Source organism: Camelus dromedarius, chromosome 16 (genome assembly GCF_036321535.1).
Source record: "Camelus dromedarius isolate mCamDro1 chromosome 16, mCamDro1.pat, whole genome shotgun sequence".
Classification (NCBI taxonomy): Eukaryota; Metazoa; Chordata; class Mammalia; order Artiodactyla; family Camelidae; genus Camelus; species Camelus dromedarius.
In genome coordinates this window covers 27,859,096-27,881,463 of record NC_087451.1, presented here as the reverse complement: position 1 = coordinate 27,881,463, position 22,368 = coordinate 27,859,096, and the positions used below count along the sequence as shown (strand labels likewise).

At 62.0% G+C, this 22,368-nt stretch overlaps 3 protein-coding genes across 4 annotated transcripts; 2 read left to right on the top strand and 1 right to left on the bottom strand.

Moving 5' to 3' along the window:
- Positions 1-819: 819 nt before the first annotated feature.
- On the bottom strand, positions 820-3,693 carry ARL16 (ADP ribosylation factor like GTPase 16). The gene is made up of 5 exons (XM_010999526.3): positions 3,579-3,693; positions 3,322-3,380; positions 2,779-2,892; positions 2,122-2,237; positions 820-1,985 (listed from the first exon to the last, which is right to left on the bottom strand). The coding sequence occupies exons 1-5, from the start codon at positions 3,637-3,639 to the stop codon at positions 1,814-1,816; spliced, it is 522 nt and encodes a 173-aa protein (XP_010997828.1). The 5' UTR covers positions 3,640-3,693; the 3' UTR covers positions 820-1,813.
- Positions 3,694-3,848: 155 nt separating this feature from the next.
- On the top strand, positions 3,849-16,399 carry HGS (hepatocyte growth factor-regulated tyrosine kinase substrate). Of its 2 annotated transcripts, none has more exons than XM_031469335.2 (21): positions 3,849-3,957; positions 5,415-5,499; positions 5,731-5,806; positions 6,098-6,190; positions 7,740-7,863; positions 8,449-8,501; positions 8,934-9,002; positions 9,649-9,773; positions 10,775-10,853; positions 10,927-11,025; positions 11,118-11,213; positions 11,809-11,847; positions 11,925-12,065; positions 12,164-12,223; positions 12,716-12,923; positions 13,279-13,592; positions 13,673-13,850; positions 14,558-14,691; positions 14,780-14,899; positions 15,110-15,199; positions 15,701-16,399. In XM_031469335.2, exons 1-21 carry the CDS (start codon positions 3,921-3,923, stop codon positions 15,809-15,811), a joined length of 2,331 nt encoding a protein of 776 aa, XP_031325195.1. In that variant the 5' UTR covers positions 3,849-3,920; the 3' UTR covers positions 15,812-16,399. The 2 variants fall into 2 exon arrangements, with proteins under 2 accessions (XP_031325195.1, XP_064351450.1); XM_064495380.1 differs by having other exon boundaries at positions 15,493-15,751.
- A 1,290-nt stretch (positions 16,400-17,689) lies between these two features.
- MRPL12 (mitochondrial ribosomal protein L12) lies at positions 17,690-21,268 on the top strand. The gene is made up of 5 exons (XM_031469338.2): positions 17,690-17,882; positions 18,481-18,667; positions 18,842-18,925; positions 20,667-20,801; positions 20,877-21,268. Exons 1-5 carry the CDS (start codon positions 17,809-17,811, stop codon positions 20,991-20,993), a joined length of 597 nt encoding a protein of 198 aa, XP_031325198.1. The 5' UTR covers positions 17,690-17,808; the 3' UTR covers positions 20,994-21,268.
- The last annotated feature ends 1,100 nt before the right edge of the window (positions 21,269-22,368 follow it).

Genomic DNA, 22,368 nt, shown 5'->3' with positions numbered 1-22,368 from the left:
GGGCCCTGCGGCCGCGTGGGGTTGGTGAGAGCCACGCGCGCTTTCCGGAGGCCCCCTGAGGCCCCCCAGGGTTCGGCATTAGCTCCTCAGCAGTGCCACCTGCACCAGCCTCATTTCAGAGAATCCTGCTTTAAAACACACCCACACTGAAACAGAAGGTTAACTGGAGCCCGGCCCTGGCACTGGTCAACATGGTGGTACGGGTCAGGGGCTGGTGCTCCCAGAGCTGGTCCCGGGCTCCCGCTGGCGTTGACTGTGTCTGGGAGGCTCAGCCACAGCTGAGGGCGTTCTTGGAACACTTTAAGGTCTTGCCCAGGCTCTGCTTGGAGCCCTGGAATTGGGGATGTCTGGCAGCCAGTCACCGTGCATCCCCCGAAGTCTCCATGGATCAATCTCAGGAGGGAGACCGCTGGCACCCACAGCTGCTTGGTGGCACGCGGGACCGCGGAGCAGGACGGGCGATTTGCACAGTGAGCCTGAGGCGGCGGCATGGGCCGTGGACAGCCAACAGGCAATCGGGAACCTTCCCAACCGGGAGGCCTTCCACTTCAGCTGGGGAGGAAGAGACTTGAGCCCATGTCACCCTGCAGCATGTGTAGGGCTTGCTTGGGCACCATTTACAACCTCTGCAGGAACAGAGCTCCCCCTGCAAAGGGGCCAGCTGGAAGCCATGAGGAGGATGAGGGCCAGGGCTGGGGGTCTGCACAGAGGGTGTGAGACAGCAGAGCCCTGAGTTCTTCACAGCCCACCGAGCCAGCCTGCCAGCTGAGGTGGAGAGGCTGTTGTACACAACTCACAACCACACTCAGAAGCAGAGGGTATCTTACAGGATCACAGCATGTTGAACAATGGCTTGAAAAGGTATATCCAAGTCATAACCCCCGGAAGACTCAAATGTGAGAAAAGGGTCTTTACATGTATAATTACGGATCCTGAGATGAGATCACTCTGGGCCCCAAATCCAATGACAGGCATCCTCATAAGAAGAGAGATGACCATGTGAAGACAGAGGCAAAGATTCAAGTCCTGCAAGCCACCAGCCAAAGACACCAAGCATCACCAGCAGCCACTGAAGCCAGAAGAGACAAGGAACGGATTCTCTCACGGAGCCCCCCACAGGAACCAAGCCTGCTGATACCTGCATTTCAGGCCAGCACTGTGACCCTAAGTTTATGCAGCTACAGCCACAGTTTGTGCTAATCCGTTACAGGGCCTAGGACACAAATGCATCGATAACTGGGTGTTTTGCTGCAAGCGGCCTCGGCTGAGACAAAAGGACACAGTGGAATCCTGGGGAACTGCGGCCCAAGGGCCTGGCCACGAGCTGGTCGGTACCTTCCACCACGGCTTCCCCACCATGGACTACCTGTGGGAACCCTGTGCCCTCCAGGCTCCTCTGGGTAATGAACATTTACTGCTTCCAGCTCAAAGCTTAGTTCTTGCTATAACACTTGATTCGTGTACCTCCTGTTGTCTGCAGGGATCCCACTGTCGGTGTATCTGAAACCCAACAGGCTGGAACTTGTACGGCAGTAGACAGAGCAGATCCCCTAGGGAGAGGGGGACAGACCCCAGTAGAACCGCCCCAGGATAGCAGCAGGACACAAGCCACTGGGCAGGCCTGTCCTCCTCTCTGAGTGCAGGAGCCAGAGGACAGTCAGCAGGCTCTGTGACCTGCGTGCACTCAGCACATCTCCTGGGGCTCACACTGGGCCATCCTGCCCTTATGGAAGCAAGAGACCGCAGAAGCCAGGCAGTGCCGCCTCTGCCTTCTTGCCATAGAGCAGGCCAGCCATGCTCCTCCGCCCTGAAGTCAACCGTTAGCTCTGTGGGTGTCCTGGAGCCAACGCAGCACTTCCGACAAGCCAGTGCCATTCCGGGCGCTGATTTCCACCGTGGTGATACTCTGCTTGGCACAAGCAACGAGGTCTGGGAGCCTGATCAACGACTTCATCTCCTCCGTGGTCATGTAACAGGGCAGGTCACTGGAGTGAGAGAAGCGCCCGGTCAGGGTGGGCTGCCAGGAGCCCACCCCAACCCCCCACAAGCCACCCTCCCAGCTGCCCCACGGGAGCTCCGCCCTGGGGCACCCTGCACCCCTCTCGGCTCATGGACATGCACATTTTATTGAACAGTATCAGAACTGATGCTTCTGCAAGCTCTTCTGCTGAAAGGAGACCCAGGAGCTGCACGCAGGAGGCAGACAGCTGTGTGGGGTTGGAGGCGTCCATCATGAACTGGGAAAGAGGAAGTGGAGATTAGGCTCCTGCAGCAGGCTCTCCTCTCCTGGAATCACAGGCCTGGCTGGGGACAGGCAGGAGCAGAGGGGAGCGACCCCTGCAGGAGGATGGCGTTGCTTGTTTGTTTGCACCTCCACGGAAGTCTCTCACTCGTGGGGCCGTTACTTCTCCAAGGAAGGTTACTTCTCCTGGAATCTAGGGCACAGGTCTTGCCAGAATGGGACGAACCAGGGGAATATACAATTCAAACATAAAATGAAAAAACACAATCAGCGCAGCAAGGCAGTGAGTGGACATCACAGGTACCTACAGAGAATAAACACTGCCCTCAACAAGCCGTCCTGGAGCTTTTATGTTGGCTTGGGAGCAGGATCAGGCTGCAGCCCCAGAAGGAAGCAGCTCTAGCCTGGGCCCTGTTTCCTTGACTAGCACAGTCACCCAGGAACCCAAACTCTACCCCAAAAATAGAGAAATTGGGGATTAAATACTGGAATGGGGACATACTTCCCCAAAGGAAGTTCAAAAGAGAACGACTTACTAGAAGAGAACGACAGTTTCCATAGTAACTGGGCCAGATGGGACCCATGCAACCCCCCAGCTCCCGGATGGTGATCTTGCTCTGGGCCACGATGTCCGTAAGGTTGGTGCCCACCTGTGGAAGAAACCAGGCTGCAGAGAGACCAACACAAGCGCTTTCCCGGGGAACTCCTGGATAGCAACGTGCCCAGCCTTTACACTGCGAGTTACCCCCATCTCGAGTGCGCAGGCCCTAGGGCAGAACCCGTGACAGAGGAGACCTAAAGATGCTCCCATAAGTCCAGGACCCCACGACCGGGATTCGCCCTCTGCGGCCAGCAGCAAAAGCAGTCTGAACGGTGGTGAAAGGCGGGCGGCTCCGGATCCCCCGCGACTCTGTCCCGTCGGAGCCAAACTCCCTGCGGTGACATCCACCACCTCCCAAGGGCTGTGCTGAACACACCGACCGCCGGACTCCAGCTTCCACTTAAAAGAACCCAAAGCGCTTTCCTAACCGCATAGGGGGACTCACTTCTCCCAAAGCTGCAGAAGGGCGGGCACCTACCGTGGGCCGCGTCGGGGGAGGATCGCCCAGGTCGCCCTTCCCATCCCGGGAGCTCAGCTGTGCGAGGCGGTCAAGGACTCCGAGGCGGGCAGAGGAGGGAGCGCTGGCCCGACCCTGCCCCGGGCGTCCCCCGCCCCAGGTGGACCGTGGCCCCGACGCTTCCAGCCCCGGGAGGCCCCTGCCCCGCTCACCACCAGCGCCCCCGTACCCCCGGAGTCCCCCAGCCCCTATCCCGCCCGCCTGGCGCGGAAGGATAGTCTGCAGGCGTTTCACCAACAGCGTCTTGCCGACACCCGTGGCCCCGAGCAGGAGACACATCACCGCTCCCGGCTTCACCCGACACCCGTATCTAGGCGGCGCGACGACGCAAGGCCCGCCCTCAGCCCCGCTCTCATTGGATAGGTCTCACCTCCTGCCTTCTCATTGGTTCATGGCTCTTATCAACTCAGCAGGCGCGGCCCAACTGGCGCCCAGCAGCACACGGACCCGCCCGGAGACGTACGCGGGCGCGCGCCCGAGGGGGAGGCGGAAGCGGAAGTCGGGGGCGCGCCGGCTCGCAGCAGGGACCGCCGCGGCGTCGGATCGGGGTCCGGGTCGCCATGGGGCGCGGCAGCGGCACCTTCGAGCGTCTCCTAGGTAACGCGGCCCCCGCGACCCCCGTGGGAAAGCCTCCCGGCCCCCGCGCCCCGGGGCGGCCGCCGCGCGCCCCGGGCCCTGGGCGGGCGCGCCGGCGACGCAGGGCACGGCGGTCCGGGGCGCGGGCCTGGCGCCGGCCCGAGGGCGTGAGGGTCGCGCAGGAGACCGACGAGGAGCCCCGGGGGAACGACCGGCAGCGTCCGACCGAGCGGGCCTCACGTCCTGAGTCACGGAACCGGGTGACTCAGGCAAACAGTGAAACCTCAATAGGCCCTCTCGCTCTAGGAAAGCCTAGGTTGCGTGGGATCTGGGAGTTCTGACCCAGACATGGGGTCCCGAAGGGTGGAGCCAGCAGTGTCCTTTCTGGGGCCTGCCAGGCCTTTTGGGGCGCTGCTTCCCTGGGGAGCCAGACTAGCGCCGTGGGTCCCTGTTTGGCTCCAGGAAGCGTCTGGGGCTTAGGAAGGCGTTCCCTGCGTTGGGGTGGGTAGCTGATCCTTCTGAGGCTCTGAGAGGTCGCAGGTTTTAGGAAGGAAAAGGAATGTTCATGGGCAAATCCCCCACCCTCGATGAAACTGTGTGTGCTCTGTATTTGGGACAGGCGCTGTGGGTGCTTCCCTGGTCTGCCTGAGCCCACCCTCCTTTTTCCTTGAATGTGGTTTTGGAGGAGACCTCAGTGGAACATGCAGGCTGAGGAACTCAGCTTATGGGGTGGTTCAGCCCTTTGGTGGTCCACCCAGAAGTTACTGCCAGATCAATACCGATCATTTGTAGGACTCGAGGGGAGGTGGTGCTGGCTGGGCTGGAGCAGCAGCGCCTCACAGCACATCTGTCTGACACAGAGGAGAGGGGTTGGCTGGAGAACTCTCCTTGGCAGGTCCATCCTGTCTTCACCCCACAAAACATTTGAAGCAGAGGGCTCGGGTCCACACTGCATCTCTCTCCAGCCATGCCCCAGCTGTGGGCTAGTTAGGTAGGCTAAACCTCGGAAAAACCAGGGGCTCTGAGGGATAGGGCAGCAGAGCTCTTTTTGCGAAGAGGCATCTGAGTACAGTGTTGAACCTGGACTCTGTCCGCAGCGAGCTGTGTGACTTCAGGCAGCATCTTCCCCTCTCTGTGTCATTTTGTCTGTAAGAAAGTAGAAATAGCGACTGATTCGTAAGGTTCTGTAAGGGTTAAATGAGTTCACATAAAGTGTTCGAAACAGCATTTGGTTTGTGACAAGTATGTGGTAGGCGTTTTCTGTTCTTGTTTTCCAAGTTATCTGTTTCCATTTTGGGGAGGATCGCACCCTTGTGGTTATTGCCATGAGACAGGAAGATTTTTAAGTGGTTTTCCATTTGATCTAAATGTCTAACATGGGAACGAGGCAGTCCCTCCTGCCTGTCACTGAGCTGGGGGGCCACCTAGGGAGTCACAGAGCAGGATGAGCCCCCATAACAAGTGCGTTTTTGCCTTAGACAAAGCGACCAGCCAGCTTCTTCTGGAGACTGACTGGGAGTCCATCCTCCAGATCTGCGATCTGATCCGCCAGGGGGACACACAGTGAGTGCCCGCTCACCTCCCGAGGGCTGGACGACTGTGTGGTCTGCACGCTGGGGTCTTTGAGATCTTGGGGTTATTAAAGGACTTCTGTGCAGCTTGGAAGCGTGTGGTCACCTGCACGACTGCCTGAGGTCTCAAGGACCGGATGGCGGCTGGGCTTTTTCTGAGTCTCAGAGACTGTGTTCTCTCTCCCTTTCTGTTTCTGCTTTTGCTGTGGCTCTTTCCTGTCAGAGCCAAATATGCCGTGAGTTCCATCAAGAAGAAAGTCAACGACAAGAACCCCCACGTGGCCCTGTACGCCCTGGAGGTAACCAGACTCCTTTCGTCAACCATGGGGATGTCAGGGCTGGGTGGACCGCCAGCAGTGGAGGCACCGGGGGGTGAGGGCAGCCCCGGTGGAGCGCCGGGATGAGGGCGAGGCTGCTGCACGCAGGCCCCGAGGCTGACTCCATTGTCTGTCGTTGGTTATAAAACGTGGAGTTAGAAGGGCCGCAAGTACCCTGGCTGGGCCTTCCCCGGAGGCTGCCTGTGGGCTTTCCCGTCCGGCTGGGTGGCCTGAAGGCCCTGTCGAGGCCCACCTTCTCGCTGGGTTCTGCAGGTCATGGAGTCTGTGGTGAAGAACTGTGGCCAGACGGTCCACGACGAGGTGGCCAACAAGCAGACCATGGAGGAGCTGAAGGAGCTGCTGAAGGTGAGCACCCTGCAGGGACCGGAGAGGCCTGGCCTGGGGTGTGCCAACCCGCACATGGGCTTCTCGGGGGTTGCGTGGCAGGCACAGTGCCAGGCACAGTGGAAGAGGAATGTCCATGGCACCTGCCTGATGAGGTCAAGCCTTACGGGAAGCCAGCTGGGGCTCTTCCAAGGGGTGCAGAGGAGACCCCACTCCTCCTGCGAGGTTAGGAAGGTTTCTTGGAGGCAGGAGCTGAGTTTTGAAGGGCAGAGGACGCTCACTGAGCAGCAGAGAAGGTGGGGAAGTAGTCTTGGCATGTGGCCGCGGACAGGAGATGCCAGTGGAGGCCTTGGGGGCCCCAAAGGGTTTGGGAAGGCCCCTGAGCAGGAAGGCACACAAGTCCAGTGTGCTTGTGGCGGAAGAGTTGGGGGTGCAGCAGAGCAGGGACGCTGGGGCAGTGGGTTTCACACCTGCCCAGGCCAAGGAGAGAAAGTCCTCCAGGGCCCCAAGGGCTCACCCAGGGGGGTCAAGTTCGCTGCCTGCCTGCAGGGATTATGACGTGGGTGCTGACACTGGGAGGTTGTGTGATGCAGAGTTGGGCAGTGCAGCCATCCTTGGAAGTGAAGGGCTCCCCATGGACATGAGGCTGCCAGGGTGGGCAACTGTCTCTGCTGCCATCGGGTGCCCTCGGGTCTCGTGGCCAGGAGTCTGTCTGGGGCTGAGCTGACAGTGGGGCTTCTTCGAGGCCCTGACTGGTGATCTTGGTGGAGGAATTGGGACCTGCCCTCCCCATTGGGCACAGTTGTGCCCTGTTCGTGCTGCGTGTGGCTGCGGCCCTTGGAGAAGCAGAGCTGCCGCAGGAAGGGGGTCCACTGACCTGACACGGATTACAGGGAAGAGGGGCAAGCCAGGTGCGTGAGCTGCAGTCGGTGTCTCCACAAAGCAGCTTTCTCAGTCCGCCATCCTGAGCGCCGAGTGTGGACGGCGTCCCCAAGAGAGGCTTAGAAATGTGATTAGCTGTGCTTTAACCTGCTGAGGTGATGGCTTTGTACGTGGGGAACTTTTTGGAGCTGCCGCCCCCACCACGTGCCTGGGGTGGCTGTGCCTGGAGGGCAGGGCTGGCCAGCTGGGCGTTCGCTCCCTCAGCCTGGCTGGCTCTGCCTGTTCGAGGTGGCCATTAGTGGCACCAGAGTGGGTTTTAGGCTGAAGGGCTCCCGAGGTGGTTGGATGGAGTCCTGGGCGGGGTTGAGAGAGCAGGTAGTTCTAGTACAGCAGGAATTAGGTTGGAAAGCCGTCTCTTCCGGGACCCCTGGCTTCTGCCAGCAGTTAGAGACAAGTTCAGGCCCTGCGCGGACAGACAGGTACAGTGGATCTGTCCTTAGAGACAGGGTGCCCTTGAGAAGGCCTGTGTCTAGGGAGGATGGTCAGTCCATGGCCCCAGTGCTCACCTCTGCCAGCCCCGTATGTCAGAGTAGTGGGGTCTTCCAGCCGCCTCCCCGTACTGAGATGTCTCTGGTACCTGCATCCTCCAAGGCCCCCCTTCCCCCCCTTCTCTCTCCTCTCTCTGCAGAGGCAGGTAGAAGTAAATGTCCGAAACAAGATCCTGTACTTGATCCAGGCCTGGGCACACGCCTTCCGGAATGAACCCAAGTACAAGGTGGTCCAGGACACGTACCAAATCATGAAGGTGGAAGGTGAGCGGGGAGGCTGGGCAGAAGGGTCCAGTCCCAGGCTCAGGATGCACCCTGCACCAGGCGGGCCCAAGGGAGGCTGTGTCCACCCCACCCAGGCTGGGGGCTGCTCCTCTCCTTGGGAGCAGCGGTGGCCTCAGTGCAGCTCTGGGCACCTGAGCCCCTGCTTTCTGGGCCTCATGCCCCATCAGGGCAGGGGTCGGGCAGTGCAGTGGTGAGTTGACGGAGGAGCTGGGTTCCGAGAGGGGGACCTGGCTCCCCAGAGGAGGATGGGGGTGGCTAGGACGCATGGTCGGGGGAGGCCTGGAGAGCAGGTGGCAAGAGTACCAGACCTGAGTGTGAGGACGAACCAGCAGGAGGAGGCCGCGGCCTGCGTCCCACTGGGGCCTCAGGTTCGGCCAGTGTGGAGCTGACTGGCTGTTGAGGGCACAGCAGGCGCCAGCCCAGAGGGGAGGCGTTGGGGAGGCAGATACCGAGAGCCAGGACACAGCTCCTGAAAGCCTCAGGGCAGGTGGGCGAGGACCGGAGAGGCTGAGAGCCTCGCGTGCAGGGTGGCCCTTGGCCATGACAGTGGCCTCCTCTCTCCAGGACACGTCTTCCCCGAGTTCAAGGAGAGTGACGCCATGTTTGCGGCAGAGAGAGTGAGTCCGCAGGGTGCTGGGGTCCAGGGACTGGGTGGCTCTGAGGAAGCAGAAGGGGCCCTGGGACCCGGGCTTTTTGGGAGCAGGGGAGCTGCTGCTGGTCTTGAGAAGGAGAACGCTGACCTTGCCGAGTGGAACGTTCGTCTCTGCAGGCGGAGACGGGAACCCGGTTCACGGTGCCCTAGGGCTGCAGCTCGCGGGCTCACAAAGTTAAAACATAATGACACGTCTCCAGAGCTGGGGGAAGTCTAGCTGTCGTGTCTTTAGAAAGGAAATGTCTTTGGAGGGGGCGCCTTTCTCGAGTTCTTCCTTTGTCTGCAGTGACTTGGCTCCAGTCCCCTGCCCACACCAGGGTCTTCTCCCACCTGTGGGAAGTGGGAATCTTGGCAGGGAGGGCCGGGGCTGGGTGACCCTGACTCTGCCCGTCCCCAGGCCCCAGACTGGGTGGATGCTGAGGAATGCCACCGCTGCCGGGTACAGTTCGGGGTCGTGACCCGCAAGGTGAGTGCGCCTGCCCCGGGGGAGGGTCCCCAGGCCACCCATTGCTGCCATGAGGCCACTGCACCCACGCATGGTCCTTCTCCTCTTGGTGGGGACATGGTAGGGGGGAGCACATTGAGCCCCCAGCTGTGTGGTGAGCATAGTCATCTTGGGGTCCTGTGTCTGATGGTCGGTGCCCTTGGGTAAAGTTCGGGCCAGGCTACACGCCCCCGGAAACACTCTGGGTCTGCGTTCCCTCAACCAACAGCCCGTTAGCCGAGTCTTCTCGGCTGACTCAGCCTGTCCGGCTTGGACCCTCGGGCCACCGTCTCTTCCCACCCAAGTCCAGGCTGGCCGTGGCGAGGGCTGGGCCCGGGCGTCTGAGCAGACTCACCACACCCACCGCCCACCAAAACTCTTGTTTGTCAGGGCAGTTCACGTTTTTTGTAAACTTTCTTCTTTTCAATATATACTTACTTCCCCCAAATGGAGGCTGTAGTCGGGGGCTTGGAAGTGTGCCCTACTCCCCCAGGGCCTCTGGCCTCCCAGGCCCTTCTGCCCACCCCGGCCTGGGAGGCCCAGCCTACGGTGTCTGCAGTGGGTGGTGCTGGGCAGAGTGGGCACGAAGGGGGACGGACCGGCCGCCCTGCCCTGCCCTGTGTTGCAGCACCACTGCCGGGCGTGTGGCCAGATCTTCTGTGGCAAGTGCTCCTCCAAGTACTCAACCATCCCCAAGTTTGGCATCGAGAAGGAAGTGCGGGTGTGCGAGCCCTGCTATGAGCAGCTCAACAAGTGAGTCCCCCATGGGCTCTGGAGCCGGGCCGGCCTTCTGTCTCCACTGTCTGGGGGGCCCACCCGGGCCCTGCTCCCACGGCCCTGCCAGACTCGGGGCAGAGCCAGACGGGCACCCGGGGTCTGAAACCAGCCGGCCAGGTGCTTGAGTTTGTCTTTCTAAGTTTCTGGTTTGGAAATAAAACTTAAAGAAGAGGTGGCGGGAGTGGTTAGAAGACCCCACGTGGACGCCCCCTCCCCCCAGTCCCCTGGTGGCCCCGTTGACTTATGTACCTGCCCCGCTTGCTTGTGTCCCTGTGCACGCGCCTTGTGTCCTGAACCGGTTGAGGGTGGGCAGCAGGCCCCGGACCCCCACCCCTCGACCTCCCACGTGGCCTCCCAAGGGGCATGTTCTCCTCACAGTCGTGGAGTTGGGGCGTCTGGCGTCAGTAGGTGCCGACACCTACTGTTCGGGCTTCCCGAGTCCCAGGAGTGTTCCCTGGCAGTTCTGTTCTGTCAGGATTGGTCACCTCAGCTGCCTAACCCGGCTGTGCCTCAGCCCCCTCATCTTCCGTGACAGGACATTGCCCGGGTTCAGGCTGTCGTAGTGTCTCTGGGTGTGGGTCCGAGGTTTCCTCGTGATTAGGGTCGGGCTCTGTGCGGTTGGTCTGGAGGCCCTGCTGTCCGCCTGTCCCAGCGCCCGGTGTGGGTCCTGACCCCCAGAGAGGTGGTGTCCGCGGGCCGTTCTACGGGGAGGCCTTTCCGTGGGCCGTGGCCTGGCCAGGTGGGTGTCAGAGCCTCGCTTCCAGGAGAGAGGCTGCAGCACAGGCTGGTGACCCGCCCGGAGCCCTACAGCCCGGAGGTGACAGCTGCTTTGAGGGTCCAGCTACTCTCCGGAGTGGCCGGTGGAACCTCTGTCATCCTTCTGTGGGGACGTGGGAGGGAAGCCGAGGCAGTGTCCTCGAGAACTTGGGGGCCCGGCGTCTGGTGCCTGGTTACCCACGGTGTCCTGTCTTCTCCAGGAAAGCGGAGGGAAAGGCTGCCTCATCAACGGAGCTGCCCCCGGAGTACCTGACCAGTCCCCTGTCCCAGCAGTCCCAGGTACCTCCCGGGCCCCAGGCTGCGCCTCGCTCCTGGGCCCCGGGCACCCCGCCCACCTGCCCTGCCTTCCCAGCTGCCCCCCAAGAGGGATGAGACGGCCCTGCAGGAGGAGGAGGAGCTGCAGCTGGCACTGGCCCTATCGCAGTCAGAGGCCGAGGAGAAGGAGAGGATGGTGAGCTGGGGATGGGGGCAGAGGCGGGTGGAGGGCAGTGAGGGTGGCCGAGAGGAGCACCTGGCGACACCCTCTTCCTGGTTCTCCTGCAGAGACAGAAGTCGGCCTACACCGCGTACCCTAAGGCGGAGCCCGCGCCCGTGGCCTCGTCAGCGCCCCCTGCCAGCAGCCTGTACTCTTCACCCGTGGTGAGCCGCCCCAGCCTCGCCTTAGACGCCTTCCCGGGGTGGGTGGGAGGGTGTGGGGGGCAGGCGCTGGGGCAAGGACACAGCGTCTCGCCGGCAGTGGTCATGGTGCAGCTTGGCTCTCACAGGCCTCTGCTCCCTGGCTGGGGCCCCTGTCGGGCAGAGGACGATGCAAAGGTAGGAGAAGGTGGGGAGCCTGGGGTCACAAGGGCCCTGCCTTTTTCTAGCCTCCCTTGCAGCCCTCACAGGCCTGCTTTCTGGGGGTTGGCCCAACCTCTCTCTGGCCCCAGTCCCGTCTGTAGAAAGTGGGTGGGTAGCAGGTGGGACAGAAGGTTCAGAAAGTTATTTGCAAGTTGTGCAGGGCTCCAGGGGTGGGGCCGAGAGTGGCCCTGCCCCTGCCCCTTGGGTGTTGGAGGGTTCTTGGGAGGGCTGGCGCGGCACCACCCTGCACCTTGTGTACAGCCCCTTGGGGACTGGACTGGCTCTGGCCAGCCTCTGGGGTCCACTGTCAGCACTGCGCCATCCAGGCTTCCTGAGCGACGGCCAGGGTTGCTGCTTCTCTGGCCCACGGCCCCTCACACCCCCCACGTCTCCCCAGAACTCGTCGGCGCCTCTGGCTGAGGACATCGACCCCGAGGTGAGGACGCCCTGCAGGTGGCAATTTCCCCTCACTGCCTCCTGGCCCTCGAGAGTGACCCCCTTTTGCCCGTGCAGCTCGCCCGGTACCTCAACCGCAACTACTGGGAGAAGAAGCAGGAGGAGGCTCGGAGGAGCCCCACGCCATCCGCGCCAGTGCCCCTGACAGAGCCCACTGTCCAGCCCACCGAGGGCCTCTCAGGCCCTGCGAGCGTGGAGGTGAGGGGCTGCTCTCGGGCTGCTGCCCGCAGTCCTTGGGACGGCGGCACAGGGACAGGCCGAAGGTGGAACCCCACTCACCCTCCGGTCTCTTCCAGACTCCCCTCCCGGAGATGGACCCTCAGCCTGTAACTCCCGCCGGTGGCTCCTTCAGTGAGGTAAGCTGCGGCTCCCTCCTTGGGTTAGGGGAAATCTGGGTGTCTGGGAGCACAGATTGTCAGGAGGGCCGAGTGGTGCCTGCAGTGGCCTCCTGGAGCTGGGCTTCTCCGGCTCAGAACCCTCCATCAGCTCTGTCTGGGCTGGCTGTGGGCCAGAGCTCGGACACTCGTAGCCTACCCTGAACGATCAGAGTACTCTAGGGCAGCCCAGAACCACCGGGACAAGTCTGGGGCCTTCCTGGGGCTGTGCATTTTGTTGCCCATTGGAATAAGAGACCAGGGCCGGGCAGCTTCGTCTCGGCCACGCTGTGCTATGGTCCTGTTTCCTCACTTGTGAGCCGTGTGCTGAGGGTGCCTCTCAGCGCTGCCAGGAGCACCCGGTCAGGTGGGCAGCAGGCTCGGAGCTCAGTGCCTGGCAGATCCGGACGGAGGGTCCCTGCTCGGGCCTGGGGACGCGGGAGGCGCTCACCAGACCGCACCGTGCCCCCGCAGTACCAGAACGGGGAGTCGGAGGAGAGCCACGCACAGTTCCTGAAGGCCCTGCAGAACGCTGTTACCACCTTTGTCAACCGCATGAAGAGCAACCACGTGCGAGGCCGCAGCATCACCAACGATTCGGCCGTGCTGTCGCTCTTCCAGTCCATCAATGGCATGCACCCCCAGCTGCTCGAGCTGCTCAACCAGCTGGACGAGCGCAGGCGTAGGTGCCACGGGGCTCCGGTCAGGGACCACTGCACCCACTCAGGGCTGGGGGTGCCTTCTGGGCCAGGCGTAGTCAGGCCGGGAGAGGCGTGGGCCTCGGGCTCCATAGCAGGCCGCCCCCGTGGCAGGAAATACCCCCTAAGCGCAGGCCAGCCAGCCCAGGGGAGAGAGTGTGCGCGCGTGTGTGCGTGCGCGCGTACGCCCTTCCTGGAGCCCAGCTGCCCGCTGCCCTGCTGACAAGCACTCGGCGGGGCCGAGGGAGGCCCAGGCAGTTCCCGGAGCAGGTGCCCACCGCTGAGCAGCCCGTGCTTCCGGCCAATGCCAGGGCCCCCCCGCTCTGCCCTCCCCCGCAGTGTACTACGAGGGGCTGCAGGACAAGCTGGCGCAGATCCGGGATGCCCGGGGGGCCCTCAGCGCTCTGCGGGAGGAGCACCGGGAGAAGCTGCGCCGTGCGGCCGAGGAGGCGGAGCGCCAGCGCCAGATCCAGCTGGCCCAGAAGCTGGAAATCATGCGGCAGAAGAAGCAGGAGTACCTGGAGGTGCAGCGGCAGCTGGCCATCCAGCGCCTGCAGGAGCAGGAGAAGGAGCGGCAGATGCGCCTGGAGCAGCAGAAGCAGACCATCCAGATGCGGGCCCAGATGCCCGCCTTCTCCCTGCCCTATGCCCAGGCACGTGCCCAGCCTTGCCCCGCGCCCTCGGGGGACGCTGGGGACCGAGAACTGCTCTGACAGCCTGTCTCTGTCCTCAGCTCCAGGCCATGCCCGCGGCAGGGGGCGTGCTGTACCAGCCCTCAGGCCCCGCAAGCTTCGCAGGGACCTTCAGCCCCGCGGGCTCAGTTGAGGGCTCCCCCATGCACGCCATGTACATGAGCCAGGCGGCCCCGGCCGCCGGCAGCCCCTACGCCAGCATGCCCGGGGCCACAGCAGGTAACGGGCTGGCGGGCGGTGGGGGAGCCGCGGAGCAGTCAAGACGAGCCCAGATCACTACCCTGTTCTGTTTTCCCTCGGTGTGATGTCAGACTTAATAGAAGAGCGGTTCAGAGAGGTGCTCAGGTTCCCCGGGTGTGCCCATGCCCCACCCTGCCTCTTCCCATGCGCACTCGCTTCTGGCCCAGGTTAGGGTGAGTGGCAAGCGGGGCGTCCTCTATTGGTAGAGGCTTCAGTGTGTTTCCTCAACCAGGATGCTCCCGTGTAGCCTGGGCACAGACGCCAGGCCAGGGGCTTCTCAGGCCATGGTGTGACTGTGTCCACCCCAGCTCGGCTCTCATGCATGGCCCCAGACACCCTTTGTGCCAACAGGAAACCTGTCATGTGTTGTGTTCAGCTGTTCTGCCTCATTCATCTCCTTTAATCTAGAACATTCCTCAGTCTGCCTTAGGGTTCTGTGACAGACTTCCCAAGAGCACCGGCCCCACCATCTTGCAGACCACCCGTCAGTTTGGGTGTCGGGTCTCCTGACGGCACACGTTGCAGGGGTCTCTCCCGTCCTCCTCGGTTTCATTTATCACCCTCTTGTGAGAACGTGAAACATGAACTTGGTTCCAAAGTCACAATGAAAAGGACAACTTAGAGGAAGGCCCCCCCGCACCCCCCCCACCCTCAGGGTGGGGGCTCATGCCTCCTTTCCCCTGCAGATCCCAGCATGGTGAGCGCCTACATGTACCCAGCGGGGGCCGCTGGCACCCAGGCAGCCCCCCAGGGCCCCCCAGGGCCCACCGCCAGCCCAGCCTACTCGTCCTACCAGCCCACCCCTACGCAGGGGTACCAGGTAGGCGGGTGGGCCACGTCTCTCCCCACAAAGCCGCACTGTGAGGCACTTGGGCCCAGCTCTCTCCCGTTCCCCCTTCCCTCCACAGAACGTGGCCTCCCAGGCCCCGCAGAGCCTCCCGGCCATCTCCCAGCCCCCACAGTCAGGCACCATGGGTTACATGGGGAGCCAGTCCGTGTCCATGGGCTACCAGCCTTACAGCATGCAGGTGAGAGGCCGTGGCTGTGGGGTCGGCGGCCAGGGGCAGGCTGGGGACCCTTGGCAAGAGGCTGGGGGTGCACTGTCGGGCTCCGCCCTTCTCCCCACCATGTCCCCTCCACTGGGCTCTCTTTGCTGGTTGGCATTTGATTTTCCAAGTCAGAAATGCTGTTTATCTGGTTTCAGAGCTCCCTTTTCAGGTTCATTTTATTCTCCACAGAACCTCATGACCACCCTCCCCAGCCAGGATGCATCTCTGCCACCCCCGCAGCAGTCCTACATCTCGGGGCAGCAGCCCATGTACCAGCAGGTGAGCCTCTCCCAGGGCCGCCATCACAGCTCATGACCCCAGGGAGGGCCGTGCTGGAAGCCAGCTCAGGGGGGCACAGGCTTCGCTCTGAGCCCCCAACGGCCGCGGGGCTGCCCTGGGAAGGCGGCCAGTGCTGGCGAGGACTGCTGCTTTGCAGGCAGAACCCGGACTTAAACACAGTCACACCTGGGGATGTCGAAACTGTGCGTTTACTTAAGAGCCCCAGGCCACATCAGCTCAACTCCATAGACGTTAATCAGAATTTCCTGGGGTCTGTGCTCTGCTGGGGACAGGAGGACCGGGAGCCCGTGACAAGTGGAAAGAGGGAGTCAAGAGACCACCGCTGGCGCAGCCCAGGCTGGGCCTAGTTGGGGGCCTGCAGACCTGGGGCAAGGTTGGGACACAAGTGTTCTAGAAGAGCCATTAGAGGCTGGGGAGGCGGGGGCCTAGGGAGGGAAGAGGGAGGGAGGACAGACCAACAGCCCCCATGTGTCCCCCCAGATGGCGCCCTCCAGCGGCCCTCCCCAGCAGCAGCCCCCAGTGGCCCAGCAGCCACCTGCACAGGGGCCACCGGTGCAGGGCAGCGAAGCCCAGCTCATCTCGTTTGACTGACCCTAGCCGGGGAGCTCGCCATCCAGAGTAACACTACGGTTCAAACCGCTGCCTCCGTCTCTTAACTAGCGTCGTCCGCCCACCTTGCTCTCTCCTCTCTTGCGTGTAGTGTCCCTGCTTCATGTGAGCTGGGGTGGCCCTTCATCCCAGGCCTCCTCCTTTGTTCTCGCCTGCTGGCTCCTCCTCCCCCCAGGCCTCATCCCTGTCCCTGTCTCCCTGAGTCCGTCTGACTTCTTTCCCTAGGGCTGGGCCTTGGGTAGGAGGGTGGAAGGGAAGGACCTTCTCTGAGAGGAAGCCCCCAGCCCCCTGTGTCAGGTCCTGCGATGGCTGGCGGGAGTGGGGTCTCTCTGCCTCACAGCTCTCGCCCTCCCACCCCCACCCATGAGACCGTGGGGCCTGTGACTCGTGTGAGTGCTCCCCAGAGCCCTCCAGTGTGGCCCCCCACGCTGTCAGCAGGGGTGCTCCTGGCCCTCACAGGAAGGCTGGGGGCCTGTCTCCAGCTTCTCTTCTTCTGAGCTGTCATCTCATCCAGTGCCCTGCTCAGTAGACGGAATGGAACAGTGATAATAAAACATCTTTCAACAAGTATTCAAGTGTCTGCTCAGAAGGCAGGTGGCGGGCAGCCAGTCCAACTCTAGATGGGGTGCCCCCAAAGGCCAGCCTGTCCCTTGCCCCAGGCCCAGTTCCACAGTCTCCACTAGTGGATGTTGCTCTGGCCTCAGCTGCAGATCTGCTCTTGCTCCCTGAGACCGAGCACCAAGGAGCTGTCCCTACAGGAGCTGAGCAACCATCCTGCCCACCCAGCCCTGCACTGCCCTGACTCCTGGGAGAGACTGGCAGGGCCCAGGGCTTCAGTCCGATTCTACAATGCTGGTTAGTTGTAGCCTAGGAAAAGTGTTTAAGACAATCCTGACATTTTGCACACCTTAAGTGCCCAAACCTCTTAGGTGACCTCCACATCAGCCCTTCTAAATAGGCACAGATAAGCTACTTGAGCTCAGGTCACAGGCAGGGCCAGGATCATCGGAACGCTGGGCAGAGGGCAGCCCTGCCTTCTCCACTCGACCTAAAGTGGGGGTCTGTTCCCCCTGGGCTCTTAAATCTGGGACAGCAGCGAGGGGGGCTGCCGCTTGCATTCAAGAGCAAAAGCAGAGGACTCAAGGAGCTGGGGACACCCACGTCCAGACGTTCGGGAGCTGGACGGAGAGGGGGGCAGGACTGCAAAGGATTCAGAGCTGGAGGCAGAGCCCAAGCTTACAAATCCTCTTTTCCCAGGTGAAAGGCTGGCCCTTCCGCCAAGGACCCCATCCAGGCTCAGCTCAGTCACAACCCTTAGCCGATTCCCGAGCCCGCTGCGGGCTGGTCCCCCGGAGGGCGGCGGCCTCGCTCCCAGGGCGGCCCCGACAGGACAAAACGTGCCCCCGTGCTGCCTGGAAAAGCAGTCGCTTTAGGTACAAGAGGAAATCGAAGAGAAGGCGGCGCAGAGGGCAGGGCGCTCCTCCCGCTAGGTGACCACAAGCCGGGTCCCTGGAACAGACCTGCCGAGGAAGGGCACTGGGGACCCTCCGGCCCGCCCTGAGGCAGCGCAAACGTCACGAGCCCGGGCTCGGGGGGCAGGCGTCGCTGCGCTGTCCAACAAGGCCAGGTCCCGGCCCGTCGGAACCCGGCGCCAAGCCTCAGCCTTCTCCGGCCTTCGTTCGCCCAGCGCGCCACGGGCTGAAGCCGGCCGAGGCCGCCAACGCGGCTCTGCGCCTGCGCGGCCCGCTGCCTTGTGGGTAATCTCGAGGAGCGAGAGAAGGCAAGTCCAGGCGCGGCTAGAGCGTCCGCGCCCAGCTCTTAGGCCCCGCGACTCGGGCGGCTAGAGAGTCCTCCCCAGCTCATATGCTCGGCGGCTCTGGCGGCTAGAGTGTCGTCCGCAGCTCGCATGCCCCGTGGCTCGGGCGGCTAGAGCGTCCCTCCTCCTGGGATCCGCGTGTGACCTTCCCGCCCGCGGAGCGATGCTGCGGGCGGCCGCAAGCCCCCTGTGGGGGCCGTGTCTCGGGCTTCGGGCCGCCGCGCTCCTCCTCGCCAGGTACTGCGGGCCGCTGAGGGCCGGGCAGGCGGGCAGGGTTGGGGCCTTCGGCCGGGCACCGACGGTGCAGGTCGAGGCGGCGTCCGCGGGCGGCTGGCGGGAGGCCACTCCGGACTCGGCGGGTCCCGGCGGGGGTGCGCGGCATGGGGCCGCCGCCTGCCTACCGTCCAGTCGCGCGGGCCGCCGAGAGTGCGGGGGTGGCCCCGATGACCTTGGGCGGGTCCCTGCCCCTTTCCGGGCATCAGTTTCTCCCGGAACACAGTGACGTGCGAGGACTCCCTTGAGTGGATCCGGCGTTCGGTCGCTGGCGACCCCAGGTTCTGAAAGGCTTTGTGCTGCAAAATGCATTCAAGTAGCTGTCCTGCCAGCACGGGCTGACACGGCTCATTCAAACCGGAAACTTAACGTTGTGGGTGGCGTGTCTGCAAACAGCCATTTGGGTTAAAGTAGCTGGGAGATCCCTTTGTCCGCATGGACCCTGGAGTCTGAGGACCCTGGGTCGGCGCCAAGGAGCTAGACCTGAACTCATGGCACCTATCTGCCCGGCCTGTGTCATCCGCCCGTGCCAGGCTGACGGGTCTGTTTGAATGGGGGCTAGGCAACAGGTACCACGTGTCTGCGCCCTGAGGCTGATGAGATGCAGCAGCCGTCGAAGGGGGGAGGCCCTAGCTGGTGCGCCCCTGGATAACGCCCCCAAGGAGTACCCCCCCAAGATCCAGCAGCTAGTCCAGGACATTGCCAGCCTCACGCTGCTGGAGATCTCAGACCTCAACGAGCTCCTGAAGGTACAGCATCCCTGGCCTGGGTGGAGAAATCTGGGGCCCCTTCCTGGGGAACTTGAGAGTTTGGTAAATTGTCGAAAGTGGACTCCCCGAGTGTGAGGACTGTGCCAGGAGTGTCCCTGAGCGCGTCTGGGAGTGGCGGCCAGCTCCTGAAACTGCTCTCCTCTGTCCTTGCAGAAAACATTGAAGATTCAGGATGTCGGGTTCATGCCGATGGGTGGCGTGGCGCCGGGTGCTGCCCCTGCCGCGGCAGCCTCCGAGGTGAGCCCAGGCTGGGGTCCTGTGCACAGAAGAGTGTTTCTCTGGTGTCTGGCCCCATCTTGCCTCACCTCACGTAGCCAGGTTTCTCTTCTGTCCCTTTCCTGGGTTCTGCATCAGTCAACACGCCTTACAGATCTGTGTGCACTTTTTGGCTGTGGGCTCCCCTCCCTCCCTGTGACCTCCTCCCTGCCAAGGATGTGCAGGTCCCTGCCCATGTGGAGACCATGTTTGTTGTGAAGGGGAATAGTCCTTGAGTCACAGGAGAGGGGAAAGAAAAAAAGAAATTGTGCCAAACAGTAGGACAGTTATAAATGCTACAGGGAAGGAAGAAGCTTAAGGGAGGGGAGGGGAACAGTTTCAAGGAGGTGACACTCTGAGGGAGGACATGAGGATTTGAGGACAAGAACAAGGCATTCTCCACAGAGGGGTGGTGGACATGTGACCATGAAGTCTGTCGGGATGGAGCAGAGAGTGGGCACAGGGAGGGGGCATGTCCATCCTCTGGGTGCCTGGGACACGTTTGGGGCTCTTTGTGGAAACTAGAAGACTTGAATCCACAAACTAATTTGGGAGTTTTGGAGGAGTTTTTTGGGGGGGTTTTGCTTTTTTTTTGTTTACTTTTTCAATTTTTGTTATGGAAAATCTCATACTTATCCACAAATAGAAATAATAGCATGGTTGTTTTTATGCTCATCACCCAAGCTTGATAGTTATAAAGTTTTTGTCACATTTGCCCACCTGTCGAAGCTTATGGCAGATTTCGGATTTGTCCCTCCTGTATCCCCGAGCATCCACATCTCATGGCACAGGTGTTTCCTCGTGTTGTCGTGTGCTGTTTGCACGTGGATGCAGCCAGCAGGGTTCCCACCCTAGCCTATTCGAGTGCCACCAATAGTTCCAGACTTTCCATACCCAAATCCAAACAAGGTCTGTGCTGCATTTGGTTGTTGGGTCTCTTGAACCTCTTAAATCCCGCTCTCAGCTCCCCTTCTGCCAGTCTTCACCCTACTGAGGAAACCAGCTCAGGGGTCCTGGAGAGCCGCCCCCATCCCAGGTGTGTCTGGTGGTTCCACCAGCATTATCTGTGCTGTGAGCTGGAAGGTGGCTTTACAGACTGAACATTTGGGGCAAGGGAAGAGAAAATTACCACGTGACTTATTTAAACTGGAGCGCGTCTAAGAACACTAATAATTGGACAGCAGCCCCACACCAGGGCTGTGTGGGCCCATGGGCCCTGCTCCAGCGGGTGCTGCAGTCCCCACGAGTGGCAGCAGGAGCTCCGCCATGCCTGTCGTCCCGTAGTTGGTTATTTGGTGAAGATGGAGCTGAACTTGGTCGTATGCCTGTCATCGGCGTGGCCTTGGGCTTGGCTGAAGACCACGGCAGGACCGTTTCTGCAAGGAAGCACTTTCGGTGTCACTCTTCCTGTCTTGTAACTTACAATTTTAAGGGACAGGGACCTAGAGTGCCGGTGGTGGGGGCAGAGGGCAGTTTCAGAGCAGCCTTTGGGAAATGGGAGGGCAGATGAGGGAGGGAGAGCACTGAGGGGTCCAGGGACTGGCCCGGCAGTAGCGTGGGCCTCTCTGGCCTGCCGTGGCCTCCCGCTGCAATTGTAGGCTTCACTGGGCTGCCCGCCTAGGCCTCACCTTTGGAGTTACAGGCCAGGATGGCCAGGGAGCGAATCCGCCTGCTTCACCCTGTCCTTTCTCACCCTGCCGCCACTTTGCCCTCCCTCCCCCAGGCAGCAGAAGAAGACATCCCCAAACAAAAAGAACGGACACATTTCACTGTCCGCCTGACAGAGGCAAAGCCCGTGGACAAAGTGAAGCTGATCAAGGAAATCAAGAACTACGTCCAGGGCATCAACCTCGTGCAGGTGCGTCTCCAGGCACCGCTCGGTTCCCCGGCCCCCTTCCCGGCCTAGGGTGGCTCTGACTTTGCTCTTTGGCAGGCAAAGAAGCTGGTGGAATCCCTGCCCCAGGAAATCAAAGCCAATGTGGCCAAGGCCGAGGCCGAGAAGATCAAGGCGGCCCTGGAGGCAGTGGGCGGCACCGTGGTTCTGGAGTAGGCCGTCCAGACGACTGTGGACCGGGTCCCAGGCGCTGGGCAGGGCTCCACCTGCTCCTCGCCCCGCACCCAGGCTCAGCGGACCCACTTGCGCTGGAGCAGAACCGGGTACCCGCACCATGTGGCCAGTTTCCTTCTGGGACAGACGATGGACCTACTGAGATGGGGAGGGAGTGGCAGTCACTGCCGGTGCAAGCCCCAGGGAGGAGGACTCGAGAACCTACTGCGAGTTCACGCGCCCCCTGGTGGCTGTTGAGAAAAATGCATTGTTCAGGCTCCGTGTGTGCTGAGTCCTGTGTTGGGGTGGGCTGTGGGTGCAGGGGTCTGTCCTCCCAGACCCATGTCAGGCAGGTGCCGACAGCAGTGTGGTGGGACTGGGCAGTGCGCATCCTGCTTGCAGGGGCAGCAGCTGCTGCACGGCTGGTACCAGATCTTCCCCCAGGGGCTGGTGTAGGGCACCTGTGGAACTCCCTGTCTTTAAACATTGGTGGTCCTTAACAGGAAATGCAGCCCCTGCCCTGGGCAGTGGGAATAAGGCCTATACCCTGGGTGGGCACAGCAGCCCCGCAAGAGACAGCCTGACAGGCTGGAGGATGTGCTCTGCAGCCCTTGAGGGTGTCATTTGCTCCCACAGGTGCTTAGAGGAGCCTTGGGGGCTGGGCCTCGGGGAGCTGGGTCTTGGAGCCAGAAGGGAAGTGAAGGAGGTGGCCTGTTGCCAGAGTGTGGCATTTACAGATGGCAGTGGCTGCCCAAGCCTATGTGCCCTGCTCAGTGCCTGCCTGCCCCAAGGACCTATGGCTTCCTTCTCTTGAGTCAGGCCCCACCTCAGCCCTGCCTGGAAGGGGCAGTGGATTCCTTCCTTGCAGGCCCAGGTGGGAGACCCCTGGGGCTTGGGTGGAGGGGGCTGCAAGACGTTCTGAGTGGCCACTCTGGAGAGGCATTGTTCCTGTGACCCTTGGAGGCCCACACCCTCTGGCCTGAGTCTCCAGGCTGCCTACTCCCTGGCCCCCTCCCTTGGCCCTGTTGGAAGAATGAGCTGCAAGGTCAGCTGGGGGACCAGAAAGGGACACTGTGTCTGGGAGTGCCATGTCTGGGTGGGAGCTGCCAGGCTCCCTGGTGTGCATGCACAGCCGCCCCCACCCCCCACCAGCTCAGTGTCCTCTCTGAGGTCTTGCTCCCTGCTGGGCCTCGCAGGAAGGGTCCAAGGAGCAGATGAGGCCACTCCCTGACCAGAGCCCCACTGGCCAAGCCTGTGGCCCCTGGCACCATCCCCAGGGGGTTAATGATTCACCATCAGCAGATCACTGGGCGTGCCTTCACTCAGCAGAGGGGACTGCGGCTACCTGGGGCTGGGTGTGGCCTGCTGGGCCTGCTGC